Source organism: Psittacula echo (assembly GCF_963264785.1).
Source record: "Psittacula echo genome assembly, chromosome: 6".
Classification (NCBI taxonomy): Eukaryota; Metazoa; Chordata; class Aves; order Psittaciformes; family Psittacidae; genus Psittacula; species Psittacula echo.
The window spans coordinates 5635572-5653531 of NC_137743.1; the positions used below are offsets into that span (position 1 = coordinate 5635572).

Consider the following 17960-nt stretch of genomic DNA (forward strand, 5'->3'; position numbering starts at 1 on the left):
TTGACCACTTGTCTGTGAGAAGCCACAAGCTGTTTTTCACATTCTCTTGTAGCCTTTTTGTTTTAGGGTGCACTGAAAAGAATGTCAATGGTTATTTCAGCTCCTCATTGTTCTATTTCCCATGTTTTTTCACACCAAAGTGAGGCCTCTCCTTCCTTTGTTCAAATGTGAAGCTTTTGCTTAAGCATGCACTGTGTGAGGGATACTGCAAGTGAACTCCGAGGTTATTGCTGGAGCAACATCTCTTGCTGCCATGACTTCTTTTGCTCCGTGGGGCTGATGAAACCCATGCGGTGTCCCCCTGACAATAGGGCTTTGCTCTAAGGACAAACTGGTCTTAAAACCCTGTTGATAATTTCATGTTGTAAAACAAGAGTGTTCACATTGCCTGCCTTAGCCCTGGGCTTGCTGGATGTACATGTGATTTGAAAGGACAGCTTTTAACTAGTTCTGATTGTGATTTTTTTTTCTCCCCTACTCTTTTCACTGACATCAGTGGACTACATATCAAGCCAAATAAGTCAGTCTGGCTTGCTTTCTTTTCCCTGGCTTGCTGCCATGTGAAAAAGAGGTGTGCAGATGAACTTATGCTTAAAAGTGTTAAGCAAAGATGGATTTTAGCTCAAATGCACATAGGATACCAAGCTGAAGCCATGCCGTAGAGCTATCCAAAGAGACAGATGGGATAACATCAGTGGGAGCTTTGCCTGCTGAAGCAGCAGTGCCATTACTTCAAATTGGAGGTGAAGGTGTGAAACCAAGGACAAAGAGTTAGAATGCACCTGATTAGTTTCTGTAAAGGTTTTAAAAGGCACTGCCTTTTCCTCAGGTGGCCTTGATAAGTAGAAGGGCTTGGAATGGTACAAGGAAGATGGATGCGGTTGCAAAGGCTTTGCTCTGGGTAGCAAATGGGTCTGCTCCTGGTGGCTGTGACAGTCTTTACTCTTTAGAACTAAAATGCTTTAATAGTCTTCAAATGTTTAATTGTATGAGAAAGTATTCACTGACAGCAGGGAATATATGGAGTCTGATTCCTTGCTGTCTCACTTTATGCTGATTGTTGATACTGGTCCACAAACCAAAGCAGGGATGGAGGTTTGGGCCCAACAGTTATGAATGGTGGTGTCTGACACAGCAGTAGAAAGAAATACCTCCAGTTTATTACATAAAAGGCTTCTAAATTTGAGGACAAAGGGAGCTCAAAGAGTGATTATGGAGGTTAGCACCTCACTCCCATCTGCATGAGCAGACCCCTGTGCTGCTCCAGGCCTCACCATGTTCACTCATAAGGACCAGTGATACCCCTTTGAGCTCTTGGCCACAGAGACATTAGGATGACAGGAAATGCTGTACATGGAGACTCCTGCTGTACAGGAACATTGAATAGATGAACATTTGTTGGCTAATGCCTCCTGATGAAAGATGCCAGAATTTGTAAGGCATGATTTCATCAGCACTGGTGATACTGGTCTGATCGATAAGCAATTCACTAGTCTGCCTGAAAGGCTCCTGTTCTTCATCAAGTACTTTTGCCAGGGATGAACACCGGCACACTTTATCTCTTAGTGTTTAATGACAATGATTTATTATTCCTTGTAGCCTTAAAACATCTGAGTTTGCAGAGTTTGGGAAGAAAGCATTGTCCCTAACTTGCTGTGGATACTACCTTAGCGTGTATGGATAACCTAGGAAGAGATGATTTGAGGGGTGTGTATATATGTACATGAAATGGAACATGACAGTTCTGCAGCACTCCTGAATTGGCCATAAACAGCATGCAGTGCTTCATATTATGCAGAGAGGAAACCAAACTGACGTGCAGCTGGTAGAAGCTGCTCAGTCCCTGGCTCATGTATGTGTACTGTATGGTGTTAATTAGTAGAGGCATTTGCCTACACCTGCTCCATTGTTCCTGGTCGTTTGAAAGCACAGCCAGCACTCAACCTTGCTCCTCCATGCCATGGAACAATTAGTGGAGTTAGCAATGTTTTCCTTCCAGCACTTCATAGAACACAGGCCCCCTAAGCAATTGCTTATTGCTGGAGAAAGGAAGCGAAGGTTTGGTTTGGCCCTTGAGTAGAAAGCTACATTGAAGGAGGAAATTCCTGTGGGGACTCTGACATCTGTTTGGTTAGACCCCTCCTGTGCCACTCCACCTAGACGTATGGAGAGCAAGTGTGGTTTCAAATCAGGTCCTTTGTATGGATAATGCTGGATTTATAAAGAAATCGAGTTGCAATTCCCCATGTGCCTTGGCTCCTCCTGGAACACTCTCCTCACAAGAGCTCCGTAATTAATCCAGCCTCGGAGTGCTTGTGATCTGAGGCCAGATTTGCATCTCATGGAGGTGGGATGTTTCATGAGGGACAGCGATGCTTGCAAACTGGTTCTCTTGCTGCCAGCTAGGGCAGGATAGGAACTTGATAGGATTCCACTCACTGAATGGTGAGGTATTGTTAAAAATTTAATTTTTCTTTTAATGGTTGATATTTAGCCCCTATAGGTAGTGATATAATAGGGGCTGATATCCTGTGGTTGGCCCAGTGGCTTTAGTAAATGCCCTCACCCAGCGGTAGGTATCCACACCACCAAAACCCATCATGAAGTTTAACCATGCCAAGTGCAAGGTCCTACACCTGGGTCGGAGCAATCCCAGGCACAGCTACAGGTTGGGCAGAGAAGAGATTCAGAGCAGCCCTGCAGAGAAGGACTTGGGGGTGTTGGTCGATGAGAAACTGAACATGAGCCGGCTGCAGTGTGCGCTCGCAGCCCAGAAAGCAACCGTATCCTGGGCTGCATCAAGAGGAGCGTGACCAGCAGGTCGAAGGAGGTGATCCTGCCCCTCTACTCTGCTCTCGTGAGACCTCACTTGGAGCATTGTGTGCAGTTCTGGTGTCCTCAACATAAAAAGGACATGGAACTGTTGGAACAAGTCCAGAGGAGGCCACGAGGATGAGCAGGGGACTGGAGCACCTCCTGTATGGAGACAGGCTGAGAAAGTTGGGGCTGTTCAGCCTGGAGAAGAGAAGGCTGCGTGGAGACCTCATAGCAGCCTTCCAGTATCTGAAGGGGGCCTACAAGGATGCTGGGGAGGGACTCTTCATCAGGGACTGTAGTGACAGGACAAGGGGTAATGGGTTCAAACTTAAACAGGGGAAGTTTAGATTGGATCTAAGGAAGAAATTCTTTACTGAGAGGGTGGTGAGGCACTGGAATGGGTTGCCCAGGGAGGTTGTGAATGCTCCATCCCTGGCAGTGTTCAAGGCCAGGTTGGATGAGGCCTTGGGTGGCATGGTTTAGTGTGAGGTGTCTCTGCCCATGGTAGGGGGGTTGGAAGTGGATGATCTTAAGGTCCTTTCCAACCCTAACTATTCTATGATTCTATGAGAGCCAGTAATAACAGTACGAATATGTACAGTCTCAATAGAGGTGCCAAAATTTGAATATAGAGACAGTGGTTTGCACAGATAGAGAGTTGTTCTCTCAAACTGTGGCAGAAATGGTCTTTAGTGCCACTTCTGAGAAGAAATGGTATTTCAGCTTTGAGGTAGCACAGGGTACACTGGCCTGTGGGAGGCTAGAGCTGTACCTGAGAGGTTTTACCTTCCTGTCAGCTCCAAGCAGTAGTTAAGGCACTTGAGAAGTTACCATATAACTGCATTTTCTATTGGAGCAGTTTGGCTAACCCCTTGGGTATCATTTATATAGGCATGAGAAGGGGGTTCTGGGTGTCCTGGAGATGGGTGATGCTCACAAGGCTCGTCTGTGGGTCATTTGGTGGCACAAGGGATATCAGGTAGATATGTCTCTAAAGTATCTGCCGAGGGCATCCGCTGATGTGATACATTGTTGGGTAGGAGAGGACACACGCAGTTAATTTGAAGACAGAGCCATGTAGCAACATGTTCCTCCATCATCAGGGCTGCTCTCAAACCTCAGTAGCCTTCTGGGACCTCCCATGTTAGGTATATGACTCAGTGGAACTATTGGGAGAGTGCGGGTAAAGGCAAAGCACAGGAGAAATATTTCAGTCTGAGTATATGACGAAAGGTCTGTGATTTGATTTTTATAAATATAAATATATATACATATTTTTTTTTTTAAGGCTGAAGAGTCAATCTTGTAAGCTTGAGAGGCTAAGCCAAGGCAAGAGGCTGCGATTACAATCTGGCCTAAATCACTGTAGGATGCTTTTGAGACCCATAATTTACTGGATAATTAGCATTTTCCAAAGCAACAGATGTTGCACGATCGGAAGGAAGGTGGTTGGGAATGGGCAGTGTTTTCATTGAATGGGGTCCAGGCTGCTGCTTGAAGACTTCTTGAGCAAAATAAGCAAGTAGAGCTGAGCATGCTGTGCTGACCAGGGCAAATGAAGACGAGGGCATGGCAGGTCTGTGTTTTCATTTAAGCTGAGAGACAGCTGGGGCTGCTTCATTTTTCATTCGTTGATGTGTGGTTACACAGAACCTCTGCCAGGGGCTATCGATCCAGAAGTGTTGCTGGTGCACTGAGAGGCATCGTTTGAGGGAACCCCTCTGTAGCTTCGCAGTGGCAGCCGTCAAGACGACTCCTTAGGAGTCAGTAACATTTCAAAACTGGTATTAAAGACTCAGATAAATGTGTCTAATTATAAACTGTGGAAGAGAGATAACTTTTTTCCCCTCCCTTTCCTTCCCCTCGCTCCTATTAACTGGGGATCTCTTCATTGTCCCCAGAGCTCATGTTTGGTCTTGCATTTGCTATTTTCCTAGCCCGCACTCGAATCCCACATTTGCAAGGAGAGGAAACAAGCACAATCAAAAGGGGGAAAATAAGAGTAGTTTTCATTTATTTATTTATTTTCTTAATGAATCAGATGCCTTATGCAAAGCCCATTGAATTCCATGTGAGTTTTCCCCCTGACTTCAATGGGCTTTGGTTCTGGCTTTTAGCTCCCATGAAAGGTCCTGAACTGTCTGTGCTGGGGTGACAAGGAGCCCTGGCTAGACAATTGCCAGAGCTCTTCTCAGCCCCTGGCATAGCCAGGTTGCTAGGGAGACTTGGCTTCAGGATGGGCCCCAGAGCTCACCCCTTCCGGGGTTATTGTCTTCTCTCCCTGCCAAGGCACTCCAGTAGCAGCAGAAACACTCTTTCAGTCACAATATGCTCTACTTGGGCCTCTGGCAGCAGCAGATCCTGCCCTGCATCTTCCCTCTGCCAGCATGCTTGGCGAGCAGCCTCTCTTCCTGCAGTTCCATCCCTGCACTGGAACTGGAGTGGTGGGATCACATCCTCTGGTTCTGTTGGCTGTGGAAGTTGGGGTTTTGGCTCCTACCACCCTCCTCTTCACCCCAGTGTCTTCACCTCATGCATTTGCATCATGACTGTTTGGTCTCCTGTCTGGTTTCCTGCTATGTTGGCTACAGCTATCAGCAAGATTTGGAGGAGATAGAAAAAGCCAAGGATGGGAAAGAGATGAGACCCTTTGGTAGGAATCGCTTGTTCAGGGACTTAAACTTCTTAAAGAGCCAATTCTCAGGACTCCTTGGGAAGTATGCAGGCTCTGGTTGTCATTTCCAGGATGGTTCTTCCAGTCATTTCTCCTTCCATCACCTGTGGCAGGATGAGCCTGCTCTATGAGGAAAGGCTGAGAGAGCTGGGTTTGTCCAGCCTTGAGAAAAGGCAGCTCAGGAGAAACCTTGTCACCATATTCCAGTGTTTAAAGTGGCTATGAAAAGGATGGAGACTCCCTTTTTACAAGGAGTCATATGGAAAAGATGAGGGGTGATGAGCACAAGTTACTCCTGGGAGATTCTAACTGGACACAAGAGGAGAGTTTTTCACAAGAACAACCAGCCATTGGAATAATCTCCCCAGGGAAGTGGTGGATTTCCCAGTGTTGGACACTTAAGATTCAGCTGGACAGGGTGCTGGGACATCCAGTCTTGATCATGCTTTCCCTAGAAAAGTTGGACCAGATCATCCCTGAGGACCTTTCCAAGCTGGTGTTCACTGATTCCGTGATTGGGCTCTCAGCTACCTCCAGGTGTCCTGCAGGGCTGGGTGCTGCTTGAGCAGTTCCGTCAATGTGCCAGTTTTGCGGAAACTTGGAATTTTCCAACTTCCCTGGATTCTTTGCAGTTTTCTCTCTTGGAGGAAGGTATTCTGAAGTTTTAACATTAACAAGCTAAATGACAGTTTCTTTCAAGCCATTGAGCCCGTATCTTTGTCAGTCATCTTTTCAGATAGCGACTCTGTTTGTCTATAGATAAGCAAGGAGAATTGCTCACCCTGAACAGTTCTAAAGTGGTGTAAAAGTTAGCTGCTTGTGGCCTTGAGTATGATATTTCTCACGTGAGCAATCATTTTCACTCTGCCTTCTGCAGATAGCTGACTCCTAAGATGGGGATGATGTTGGTTTTGTATCTAAACTGCAAGTTGAAGAAAGCAAGCTGGTGTCTTATCTCTAAAAGTGGGATCCAGCATTAAGCATGTTTCTCTCTAAAAAGCATTGTAAAGTTAGACTTTGGGAAGAACTAGAATACCAATGAAATGTAACATATGGAGGTTTATATGTAATTATCAGTTTGGCTCAATTTCGGATCAATTCACAGAAAATGCTGTTCAATTTTAAACATTTTTAAGCACCCATTGCATTTGGTTTTAAACATCTGTGGCGTTTCAGTTGAACCAGGAAGGTCTGCTTGAGAAAGCAGGGCCTATCTATGAAAAACCTTGTAGATCTGTATGTAGTTCACTACGTAACTAATATTTATATTTCATTTATGGTTTAGTGTGCTTAAAGACAGCTCATCTGCGGGGTGATTTTCTGTATGCGTATGCTGTTGACTTGATTTTGAAGCGTGTTGTTAGAAGTAAGAGTGGACAGGTAGCAAAGACTTATTTCTTGAGGTTCTGATTGAATTTAGTATCAATGAGCAAGAGGAATATTGAAATCAGTAAGGCTACAGAGGCATGAGATGGGTTGCTAACTTGTTTTGTATGAAAATACTGTTTGTCTGAGTTAAATACCTAGAGATGTCTTGTTTAGCAGTGATCCTGGTTAGAAATACTAGTTTTTTTAGGGCTAATGATAAAATGAGTTTCACCAACCTTTTAGACTCCTTTGCGAGTCTTTAGTAGAGAAGAACACACTGCTTCCATCTAACATTTGTGTAGCCAGTTGTTTGAGTGATGATATCTGCTTACACATGTACAGCTTGTATTTTAAATGCTAAATAGTGATGTGAGATTTATGAATATGGCTTTGACAGTACCTATGCTTAAGCAGAGTCCTTAGATGTGTGTGGTTTGCAGAGAAATAGGAGAGGATAATATCCTGAAATGGCTATTTCTAATAAATGATACTGTATAGAATTATACTTGGTCATTTGTAATTAGTGGAGTTTCTCCAGATATAGTTGTTTTCCCCAATCCTGAGTGTTTCTTGTGGTCTTTGTCATGAAACCCTGCTGAATTTGCATCGTGATGGTTATGTTGTGCTGTTTGACCGTGTGGGCATAGGAATACCGCCTTCTGCTGAGGTGGGGGAGTTGACAAAAACCAATCATTGCCCCATATGTTGGAGGGCAACCAAAGTTTCTTTTTAACACACTTAACCTTAGAGAAGAAATTTCACAAGTGGCTACACATGCACACCTATACATACGCACACGCTTTATTTAGGTGTTTTAAAGGAGTTTGGGACCTAGAATGTAAGAACTCTGCTTTTACTTCTTTGCTTTGCCTCCTCTTTTCTGGTAGAGGAAATGTTTGACAGTCGTCAATAAAAGATTAAATCATTGATGGCTATCTGGGTAAACTAAACACATTTCATGTGTTGATGCTGGCATAGTAGGAACTTTTCCAAGATGTTTCAGGCCTCATTCTCTGGTTTGTTTAAGGGCAGAGAATAAGGTCACAGAGGAAATCAAACCCTTATGTGGAGAAATGAAACATGAGGCTTACTGACTTCTAAAAAACATTTTAAATAACATTCTCTAAGGTTTCATTTTATACTGAAGGCAGCTGTAATAAGTTTTGGAAGATGGTGTAAGGTTTCTATTAAAGAGAGATTTTTTGCTTGCTGTTTTTGTACCCAAATGAAGGAGCGAGAGAGATGGAATTAAAGCTTATTTAGTTTAAGGTGAGAAACTACAAGTTCTGTCCAGAACTGTAAAATAGTAATTTATGTGTTCTACTGTAATTTACAAATTAAAAAATAGATCTTTGTTCCTCGATCTTTGAAAATGACACACAGAGCCTTGGAATAATTTAATAACTGCAACAACAAATGCACTTTTGCCACAAGTGAAATAAGACTGCTGCTTTGTAGCACGCTGCCAGTGTAGCCTCAGTGAGTAAATTCCCAGTAGATGTTTGCTGCATGCCAAATATATTGGACTGTATAAAAGATCCCATTGTTCCATGGGCATCATTATTTGCTATTATACTTGCAATGTTTGCTTGTGAAAGAGTTTATTGGAAACTAGTATGTTTAGAAAGGAACGCTTGGTTTGAAATTCAGTTGATTTGGCTCGTAACGTTCAAAGCTTTTACAGCATACAGCCTCTAAAAATAAATACTGAGGTCCACTGCTCTTTACTTATCTTTGAAAGAATTCCTGGAGCAGGGGGGAAAGGACAGCTCAGGATGGGCAGTGGATGTTTCACTTCTAATTCATAGGTTGAAAGTATAAGTAGGTCGTGTATTAACTTTATATCCTTATAAAATGAAATAGACAGCATTAGGTTTGCAGGAAGAATCCTGGAATGGTTTGGGTTGGAAGGAAGCTTAAAGTTCATCCAGTTTCAATGTGAAGATCTCCCACATTAACACACCAAATGACCAACTACAAATCAGAGAAAACTGCATTAGTAGATCTGCCTTACTGCTGGAAACAGAGATGTGTCTGTGGCAGATGTCATGGCTGCTGGTGCCTCTTAGGAGATGTTTAAATCAGCATCTGCCCAACTCGGACCACAGAGTTGGAAGGAAGGAACCTTAAACCTCCTCTAGTTCCAGCCCCCTGCCATAGGCAGGGACACCTTCCACTAGAGCAGGTTGCTCCAAGCCCCTGTGTCCAACCTGGCCTCGAACACTGCCAGGGATGGGGCAGCCACAGCTTCTATGAGCACCCTGTGCCAGCGCCTCAGCACCCTCACAGGGAAGAGCTTCTTCCTGATATCTAAATCTAATCTAAGAAGGTGGAGAGCTCCCTGCTAGGCTGGTGAGACTGCATCTTTCTGAAGGTTTTCTGGGAAGAGTGGCATTGTCCATCCCGCTCACTGAATTCAAAGCAATTTGGTAAGCAGGGCTGCTGTTTTGAGGACGTATCCTTCAAACATCACATAAGAAAAAGCCTTTATGCTTTGTCCATTTGCCTTGTCTGGCACAAAAAGGCCGTTGGTGGCCCTGATGATGGGGAGCTGGCTCCTGCACTGGCCACCACCCAGAAGATTTTAGGTGGTTAGATCAGGCTTAATGACGGTGATGAAAACGTGATGATTTCCCCAATGGCTATGAATATTGCATCCACAAGATTGGGCTGGTAATGCTGGCTTCAGTGGTTCTGTGGGTACCCAGGTGATGCAGGGTACACTCGATATGTTTAGTGATGTAAGCTTGCCCAAGAACGTTTGATAAATGCTTAAGCAAGTCCATAGATCCAAAGCTCTATTGGCTCACACTGAATACACAGTTCCAGAGGACTCTCTGTTTCCCTGTGTCCTGATCAGAATAAGAACAAACTGGTACTTCTGCTGCTGTGTTGGTAAGGTAGAGAGCAGCTATTGTGATAGCACCGGTCACAGCATTTTCAATAGTCTAGGTGCTTGGTATGTGCATCCTGCTTGAGGACTTTGGTTGTTTTCTGGGTAGGGTGGCATTGTCTGTCCTGCTCACTGGATAATAAAGCAATTTGGTGACCAGGAGTGTCATTTTGAGAACTTCTCATTCAAACATCACATAATCAGGTTTTAAAATTAATCAATAATTTTTCTTCTTAATTTGTAGAGTTTTAGTCCAATTAAAATGTTTTAAAACTCAGAGGTACTTATAATAGCTCAAACAAACAACAAAAAAACCCCTATTCTACTTAATTCTTGCTGGGTTGAGCTATGAAAAATGCTTAAAGTTTCTAAGCGCAATTTCTCCCCTCCCCTCAAATAGCTATTCTTTCTATTACAAGTGTAGCGCTCAAGTCATCTCCTTTGAACTGCAGTTTTTGTTATAGGTTTTGGCCGCAGTGTTATTTCGGAGGAGTCAGCCAACAGGCTTACAGGGCTGTTTGGCTCGAGTTCACTTACAGTTTTCTTGGCAGCTCTGCTTATTTATGCATCTTTATTTCTCTCCCTCCTCCTCTCCCTCCTCCTCGCTGCCTCTCCCCACCCGAACAGAGCGATCCCCGCACAGGCCCATCCTCCAAGCTGGCCTTCCAGCAAACGCCTCTGCAGTCGTTGGAGGGGACGTCGAGTTTGTCTGCAAAGTCTACAGTGATGCCCAACCTCACATTCAGTGGATAAAACACGTAGAGAAGAATGGCAGTAAATACGGGCCAGATGGACTGCCGTATCTTCAGGTTCTGAAGGTGAGGCTTTACAGATAGGTGCTGGCGATGGTGACGACTTCTTTAAAGCATCGAATGTACTTGGTGTAAATCCAGGAGTTTTGAGATGTGAACTTCTTTTGGAAGAGGAATTGTTTGTGTTAGAAGTGAAATAATGACCTAGATAAACATTTGGTTGTCTAAATGTTAATTATACAGTTTATAGACACTGTTTTGCTCTTTTTTGCTTCTGTGAAGTCCTTTATCTCTGAATGTTTCAGGCATGACTTATTCAGAAAAAAATGGAAACCCTCTTAAGACCATCATTAACATTTATGTATGGGTAGAACACATCCAAAATATCCCTGGGACAATTGACTCCATTTCTTTCACGTTTCTTCAGCCTGTATTTCAAACTAACGTGACACTCGCTCTAAAAGCTTGTTGGCAGGGTTGGGTTTTCTGGATGCTGAGCCTGCAGAGATGTCCATTTTTTGCCTGTGTATCAGTGGTGGTGTTCTGAGCAAGCCTGACCAAGGAAACTCCAGAGTTTTTGAGCTGGGTAGCATTGCCAAAACTCAGTGCACTGGCAGGCAGGACAGCCAGCTCTATACCATATTGTGCCATGCAGCCAATGTAACAGCCCAAGTCCTTTTCCCCACTCACCGCTGTTTTCTAGCTCCTCGTGTGATGCTTTTGATTTAACCCCCCCAAAAAAGCTCAACAAAACCCTCAAACCTTCAATGTTTTGACTCTGTGTGAAGTGGAAGGCGTATTCTTTTAACGTGTTGGTGGTGGGACCATAGATTGGTGTCCGTTTTGGGCAGCAGTGACATTGTTCTCCTGTGTTATTGGTCTATTCTAGCATTCGGGGATAAATAGTTCCAATGCTGAAGTGCTGACACTGTACAATGTGACAGAGGCGGACGCTGGAGAATATATTTGTAAGGTCTCCAATTATATAGGGGAGGCCAACCAGTCTGCCTGGCTCTCAGTTCTGCCGAGTTTACAAGGTAACAATGTTTTTTAAAGCAAGCTGGATGTAGAAGCTGGAAAAAATGGTGCTTTGGGAGACTGCAGGCAGCTTGTAGGATAACTCTTTGGCCTTGTGGTATATGTGTAATCCTCCTTTGGTGATGCAACTGGTATTACACCAGCAGCCATGGAAAAATTCCCACAATATTCTGTGTGTACCATAACCACTGGTTTCTTTATTCTCTCTTGTGTCTGTGTGTTTATGTCACTTTTGTTGTTGATTCTGCATACTTTGCAGTTCACATACAGGGTACTCATTGAATAAAGTAATTATGACCTATATATATATTTGCATATATATATACATATATATATATATATATATGAAGTGTTCATAAAGTACCCACTGAAGCACAAATTAGGTCAATTTAATTACTTATAACTTCCCACATCATCTGTGGATGTGCAGGGTGGGAGGGTTTCCCAGCTGTTATTCACATGTTCACTGGGTAATAACGCACCAATAATGTGACTACAACCCACAACTACATTTACTTTAAAATGGCCTGGTAAATGTGTGTTTATTCCCTTATTCTGTATTTCAAAGTAATGTCTTTGAATGGAACAGAGACAAAAAGCAACAAACAATAATTTCTCTAAATCTCCATTATAGAGACCTTGATGTCTTGCTGAGCCCATCTTGGGACAGCTGGAAAGCACCAGGTCTAAGATTTGCTCTATCTGTATGAGTTTGGATAATCACTGATACACAGGTTGGTTTGATGCATAATGACTTGTCAAGCCAGAGGTTTAGCAAGTCTGGAAGGAAACCAGTGAAAAAAAACCCCAACTTCCAGAATTTATTTTCCATCTTTAAGATTTAGATCTAGTGGAAGGTGTCCCTGCCCGTGGCAGAGGGTTGGAACTCAATGATCTTTGAGGTCCCTTCCAACCGAAACCATTCTAGGATTTCCATTTCCTGGTTCTTGAACCTTTGTAACGTCCAGTTTTTCTCTACATCTGAGAGCCACAACTGATCTTCTCTTTTGAACAAGAGCTGAGATACCTTCCACTGTACTTGTAAGCAAAACACCAGACTTGTATTAAATCCAGATTGGGCAACACTGCACAATGTACAACATTTATGTGAAGTGCAGTGGATGATGCAACGACCATACGCTGCTTAAGACAGCTACTAAGTTGTGTCTTTTAAAGCAGAATTTGCCTTTCTTTTAATCCTTCCAGACTATATTTTTGTAGTAAATTCTTTCTTCTGGAACAGGTAACTACATGTGAAGGATCCTGCATTCTGTCCTACTTTGTTTTCTTTTTGTCTTTCAACTTTCTTTTATTATAAAAGAAGAAGAAAAAAAAGCTTTGTGGGTGAATTTTTCCATGTCATTTGATTGCATGCATGTTTAGGTGGTGAGTTTAGGTCTGGTGAAGGGTGTCGATTACTTTCTGAGGTGAGCTGGGACCTGTTGGTAAACGCCTTTTGGATGAGGGATTGTGGATGGGGAAGGAGCTTTGCATCTCTGCATCTCTACCTTCACAAAGCCCTGTGGCTCCATCTCCCTATCCACAAGAATTCTCTCAATGTCTAGCTTTTTCTCTTGCTTCCCTCTCTTGTTTTTTTTTAGGCTGCCGGTGTTAACACCACGGACAAAGAAATTGAGGTTCTCTATATACGGAATGTAACTTTTGAGGATGCTGGGGAGTATACATGCTTGGCGGGTAATTCTATTGGGATATCCTTTCACACTGCATGGTTGACAGTTCTGCCAGGTATACACTGCTCTCTTTCTGTGGTTTTTCCTCTTTTGTTTTTCCCTTTGTTGATTGCTGCAGAGTTAAGCACGGCTTCTGTCTCGGAAATGGAACTTTACAATGATTTTTATTTAAACACAGTTGTCTCAAGCCAATGAATTGTTTTGTCGCATATTTGCAACTCCAAAAACCTAACAATAATAACAAAATAAAAGGGTTGGGGAATGGCATTTGCACTAAATTGAAATATTTTTACGTCTGTTAAGTGATTATCTGAAATGCTAAGGGGCTGCATTTCCTTAGCACTTCAGTGAGATGACTGAAAATCAGCACATTAATCATTGTAAACTTTTTCAAGAGGATGAAAGTCAAAGCTTCTTTTGAAGCTTTGGGACTGATTTGGCCACAGTTGTGTACTGGTTCATTAAAATACCTGGGCTATTCAGTGCACTTCAATTCAATTTCACCTATCATCCAAATTCTGGTTTTAATGCCAATGGATTGCATACAGAAGCAGTGTCTTCCATATCTTGGGAATCGGCTCCGTGCATCTTTAAACATTGCATGCTCTAAGAAAACAAGTAGTCGTTTGCTTTTACTGCAAAGCATGTCTTGCTGTTTTGGGGTTGATGATGTTTCTGTCCTTAAAAGAAACAAACATCAATGTGCTTTATTGCCTGAAAATTGTTATCAGCTGTTAGAAGATGTAACTGTAGTTGATTTTGACACTAGTCAAATCTTCTTGTTTATAACTGTTGGCAGCTGCCTTAGGAGTTCCTTTGAAAAAGAACATGAACCACCTGAGGTTTGCTGGGTCATCTCGTGCTTACCATTTATTAATTGTTAATCCTAAGTAAAAGGTACAAAACCTGCATGTGCATACGGCTGAGGTTCATATTACGGGAGTGAAATGTTCCCATTTGCTGCAGATTTCTTACCCGTTATTAAAATATACTGAGTAAGGCAACTCTATTACATCTCACTCGTATGTGAACACCGAGCCTGCATGGCCTGTCACCAAGCAAGCAAAGCAGTACTTGTGTAGAGCTTGCTTCTGAAGTGTTTGCATTTTGCAAGTGCTTGAAGTGTATTTTTTTTTAACCCATTTTCTGGGATGAGATATTTTTATGAGCTTAGAATGGGGCACAAGAAAATCTCAGCTTGAAACGTGCATTGCTTGCGGAGTGACCGCTGACTGCTGTGGAATGCTGTTTATCTGGGGGGTTGAATCCCAGATAAGGGATTAAGGACGGTGTTTGCACATATAACTGCCTTGAAGATAATTTCAAAATGCTTTCAATCACAGTAACAGCTATGTAGAACCACTCCCACCAAAATCTAATCTCATAGGCTTGTAACCACTGATGAGGTTACTTGAAATATGCAGTCCTCGTGCAGGACTCATTAATTAATGTATTGGTAGCAATTCAGCTTCCACTTGCCTTATGCTTTTTAATCTCACACTGAGCTCTTCAAAGAACCTCAGGGGAGGCAGGCATCCAGTATCATGCAGCAGCCAGGTCTTTGAAACGCCCCTGAAACTCCTAACCTGAGTTTAGAAGCATGATGAGGCATGATTCATCCTGCCTTCCGTCTGTGTTTTGAGATTCCCACTGAAAACTTTGGATAAACAGGCAACGCAGACTTAAGCCCGAATGTCTATTTGCACATTTAGACGATTTTAGGCTAACTAATTCAATATTTTACCCTTAGATGTGTCTTTATGTGATTAACTACAGTGCTTTTGAAGTTTGACTTGAGCCACAAAATGAACCTCAGCCTAGTGTGAACACTCCATTTTTTGATTCTCCCCTAAAATTACGCTCAGTCATCCACTTTTTCAATGTATATGCATCTACCTTTCTAGGCAGACACATGTATATGCCTATATGTGCATAGATACATGCACAAGCTCATACTGAATGGCAAACTGAGAAGTCAAAGCAGTAAAAGAGGAATTACTCTCAGATTGCAAGATGGCCTAAACATTCATAACGTTCTGTATGTCACACAGTCACTGCAAGAATTGCTGGTGTTTTACCATGTCAGGTTGTTCCAAGCACTGTGTTGAACTATGTTTGTTACCATCTGCTAACTCTGTGGCATGATTGTTCCCTCCTGAAAACTTCCAATCCAGCTCCTGAAAAAGAAAAAGAATACCCGGCATCCCCAGACTACCTGGAAATAGCAATTTACTGCATAGGGGTCTTCTTAATTGCCTGCATGGTGCTGACGGTCATCCTGTGCCGCATGAAGAACACCACCAAGAAGCCTGATTTCAGCAGCCAGCCCGCTGTCCATAAGCTGACAAAGCGAATCCCTCTGCGCAGACAGGTAACAGAAAGTAGATAAAGAGTTCAAAAAACCTTTTACCAAACAACTAAGCCAGCACATCCTTAGCTTTGGAATGAAAAGCTTTGGAACAGGGAATAAATAAACATTACACCAAGTTGCAGTGAGGATGGGATTTAGTCTGGCACCTAGGAGACTGGCATGGGAAGAAAGTACATCTTAACACAGCAATGTGTGTCTCAGGGCAAGGGAATCAGGGCAGGGATGTTAGAGGAGGAATGAAAAAAATGGAATATGTTCTGTATTAACAGGCTATAGATGGAAAAAATGTATTTAAAGCATTTCAGGGCCTGATCCCACAGCTCATTGAAGTCAATGGAAAAAATTTTACTGACTTAATGGACTTTGGAACAGAACCCTATTTAATTGTGTATTTATAATGTTTCTAAGGTGACTATTATTGTAGTAACTAGGTACCAGATACAGAGAGGTATTTTTCAGGAAGAATTTTGGAGACTGAGGGGAGGGAATTTCATAGCCAAGCATCCAGAAACAACCCCAGAATAGAAAAAGACTGTAATAAAATAAGAATCGTGGAGATACTGTATCAGCTCTTGGACAGTTTGATAAAGATGCTGATGCTTTTGAGTGAGGAACAAAAATAAACTTCAGATTTAATGAGGAACAAAAGTAAACTTCAGATTTAAAACCAGCATTGCATGAAATATATTTTACAATTGCTTGTGGCTGGCAATGAGTGTTTCTGGAGAGGGCAATACCACGAGCAGCAAACCAAACCAGTTGAATGAGTAACAGGACTCTGGCTTTGTCACAGGCCATCCCTTGCCAAAACAACCTCCATTCCCACAGGCATTCCTCTCCTGAAAGACCTGTTTCTTTTGAAGCTGGAGTTTAATATGTTTTGGTTTTCTTGCAGTAGGTCTTCAGGATAGACCTCTGAACCCACCAAATCCTACCCCAGGTCTCACCCCTGTGAGATGGAGGGGTGTTGGCTCCCGAGGCTGTAGTTCACCTCGCGATTCAAAATAGGGACCATCTGCAGGGGTTGCATCCAGGCTTTGCTCAGGGGGGTTGGATCTAAGGGTTTAGGTTGGGTCCATCTACACCATGCATAGGTTGTGCAGAATTTCTGCAGCTTGTTTTTAACCTTTCCAGAACATTATTAGTGTCAGAGTACCTTAAAAATGCTGCTTCAGCGTGGGTAAATGTTTGAAATTTAGATGCACCGTCACACATGATAGGATGGAGCTTGGTCTTGGGATTTGGAGCAGTATTACTTCATTTCTTTCATGGTTTCAGAATGTCCGTGGTTAAAATGCTACCAAGTGGTAGTGCTTTACCCAACCTTCCTCTAAAGGGTAGTATTTTACAAAATCTTGAGGCGGGGGATGTGAACTTCGTCTGACCTGAAAAATATTTGGTTTGTTTTATGCGCAAAAATGTTAATTCTTATTTTATCTGACTTTTTCCCCCACTTTTTTTGGTAATGTTATGATTTTACTCATTTGCTTAGAAATCACTGGGAAGAAGAGGGATTATGAGTGTATTGGAGTGATAAGCCCTCAGCTCGGTTTGCACATCACTATGGCTGAAAATCTGTGCAGCTTTCTGGACAAAGAAGGCTTTTCTGATGTTGTAGACTTAACCAGAGAGAGATACATATCAGCTGCTTAGATAAAAGACATTTATTAGATTTCTGCCTGAATACAAAAGCATCATAATGACTCAGATAAGTTGACTGCATAAAAAATACCTCGGGTTTGGTGTGAGCTCAGTTGTGTCAGTTGGAAATGGTTCCTCAGGGGGAGAGTGTTATTTCATCGCGTGTGACAGCAGTGCCAACCACTGCCCTCAGTTTAGTTATTTATCGTTAAATGATGCAATATGGACCTTCTCCAAAGCTATTGTTTCACAGAGGAAAAAGATATTTATCTTACAACATGCCTGTCAGATAGGATTTTATTTACTTACTTTGTTTTTCTAGGTCTTCTTCGCCAAAACAGCACGTTGTTTTTAAAAGTGGGAATAATTTTGGAGGAGCAGTATATACGTTTGAAAGTGCGAAGCCTATTTCAACCCCTAAGCACAAATTCCACTACTCTCAATTCTCCCAAGTAGTTTTTTGTGAACAGGAGTTTCTCATTGAAGGGCTCTCTGCTTCCATATCCTGAGAGGGGGAAGTGTAACTGCTGTAAGCATTGGAAGAAATCTGTATTTCTGTTCTGATGATTTCACTGGTTATTTCACTAATTGCCTGTATTAGCTTGTAGAAGGAGGACAAGGCAAGCAACCACTGAAGACTTGCTCATCGACAGTGAAGATTCCTTAATTTTTCAGTTAGCATCTCCTTAGTCTCTAAGGCTGCAGCAATTGTTTG

The 17960-nt window shown here is 42.6% G+C and overlaps 1 protein-coding gene across 6 annotated transcripts in view; it reads left to right on the forward strand.

Moving 5' to 3' along the window:
• The window catches only part of FGFR2 (fibroblast growth factor receptor 2), a gene marked incomplete at its 5' end in the record, with an annotated part of 82060 nt that overhangs the window by 40110 nt on the left and 23990 nt on the right, over positions 1-17960 (forward strand). For 3 of the 6 annotated variants that reach the window (XM_080620839.1, XM_080620840.1, XM_080620837.1), the window contains 3 exons: positions 10380-10570; positions 13144-13288; positions 15408-15604. In XM_080620839.1, coding sequence (XP_080476965.1) covers positions 10380-10570; positions 13144-13288; positions 15408-15604 — 533 coding nt within the window. Of the gene's footprint in view, positions 1-10379; positions 10571-11393; positions 11542-13143; positions 13289-15407; positions 15605-17960 lie in introns of all 6 variants that reach the window. The other 3 variants (XM_080620835.1, XM_080620838.1, XM_080620836.1) reach the window with 3 other exon arrangements.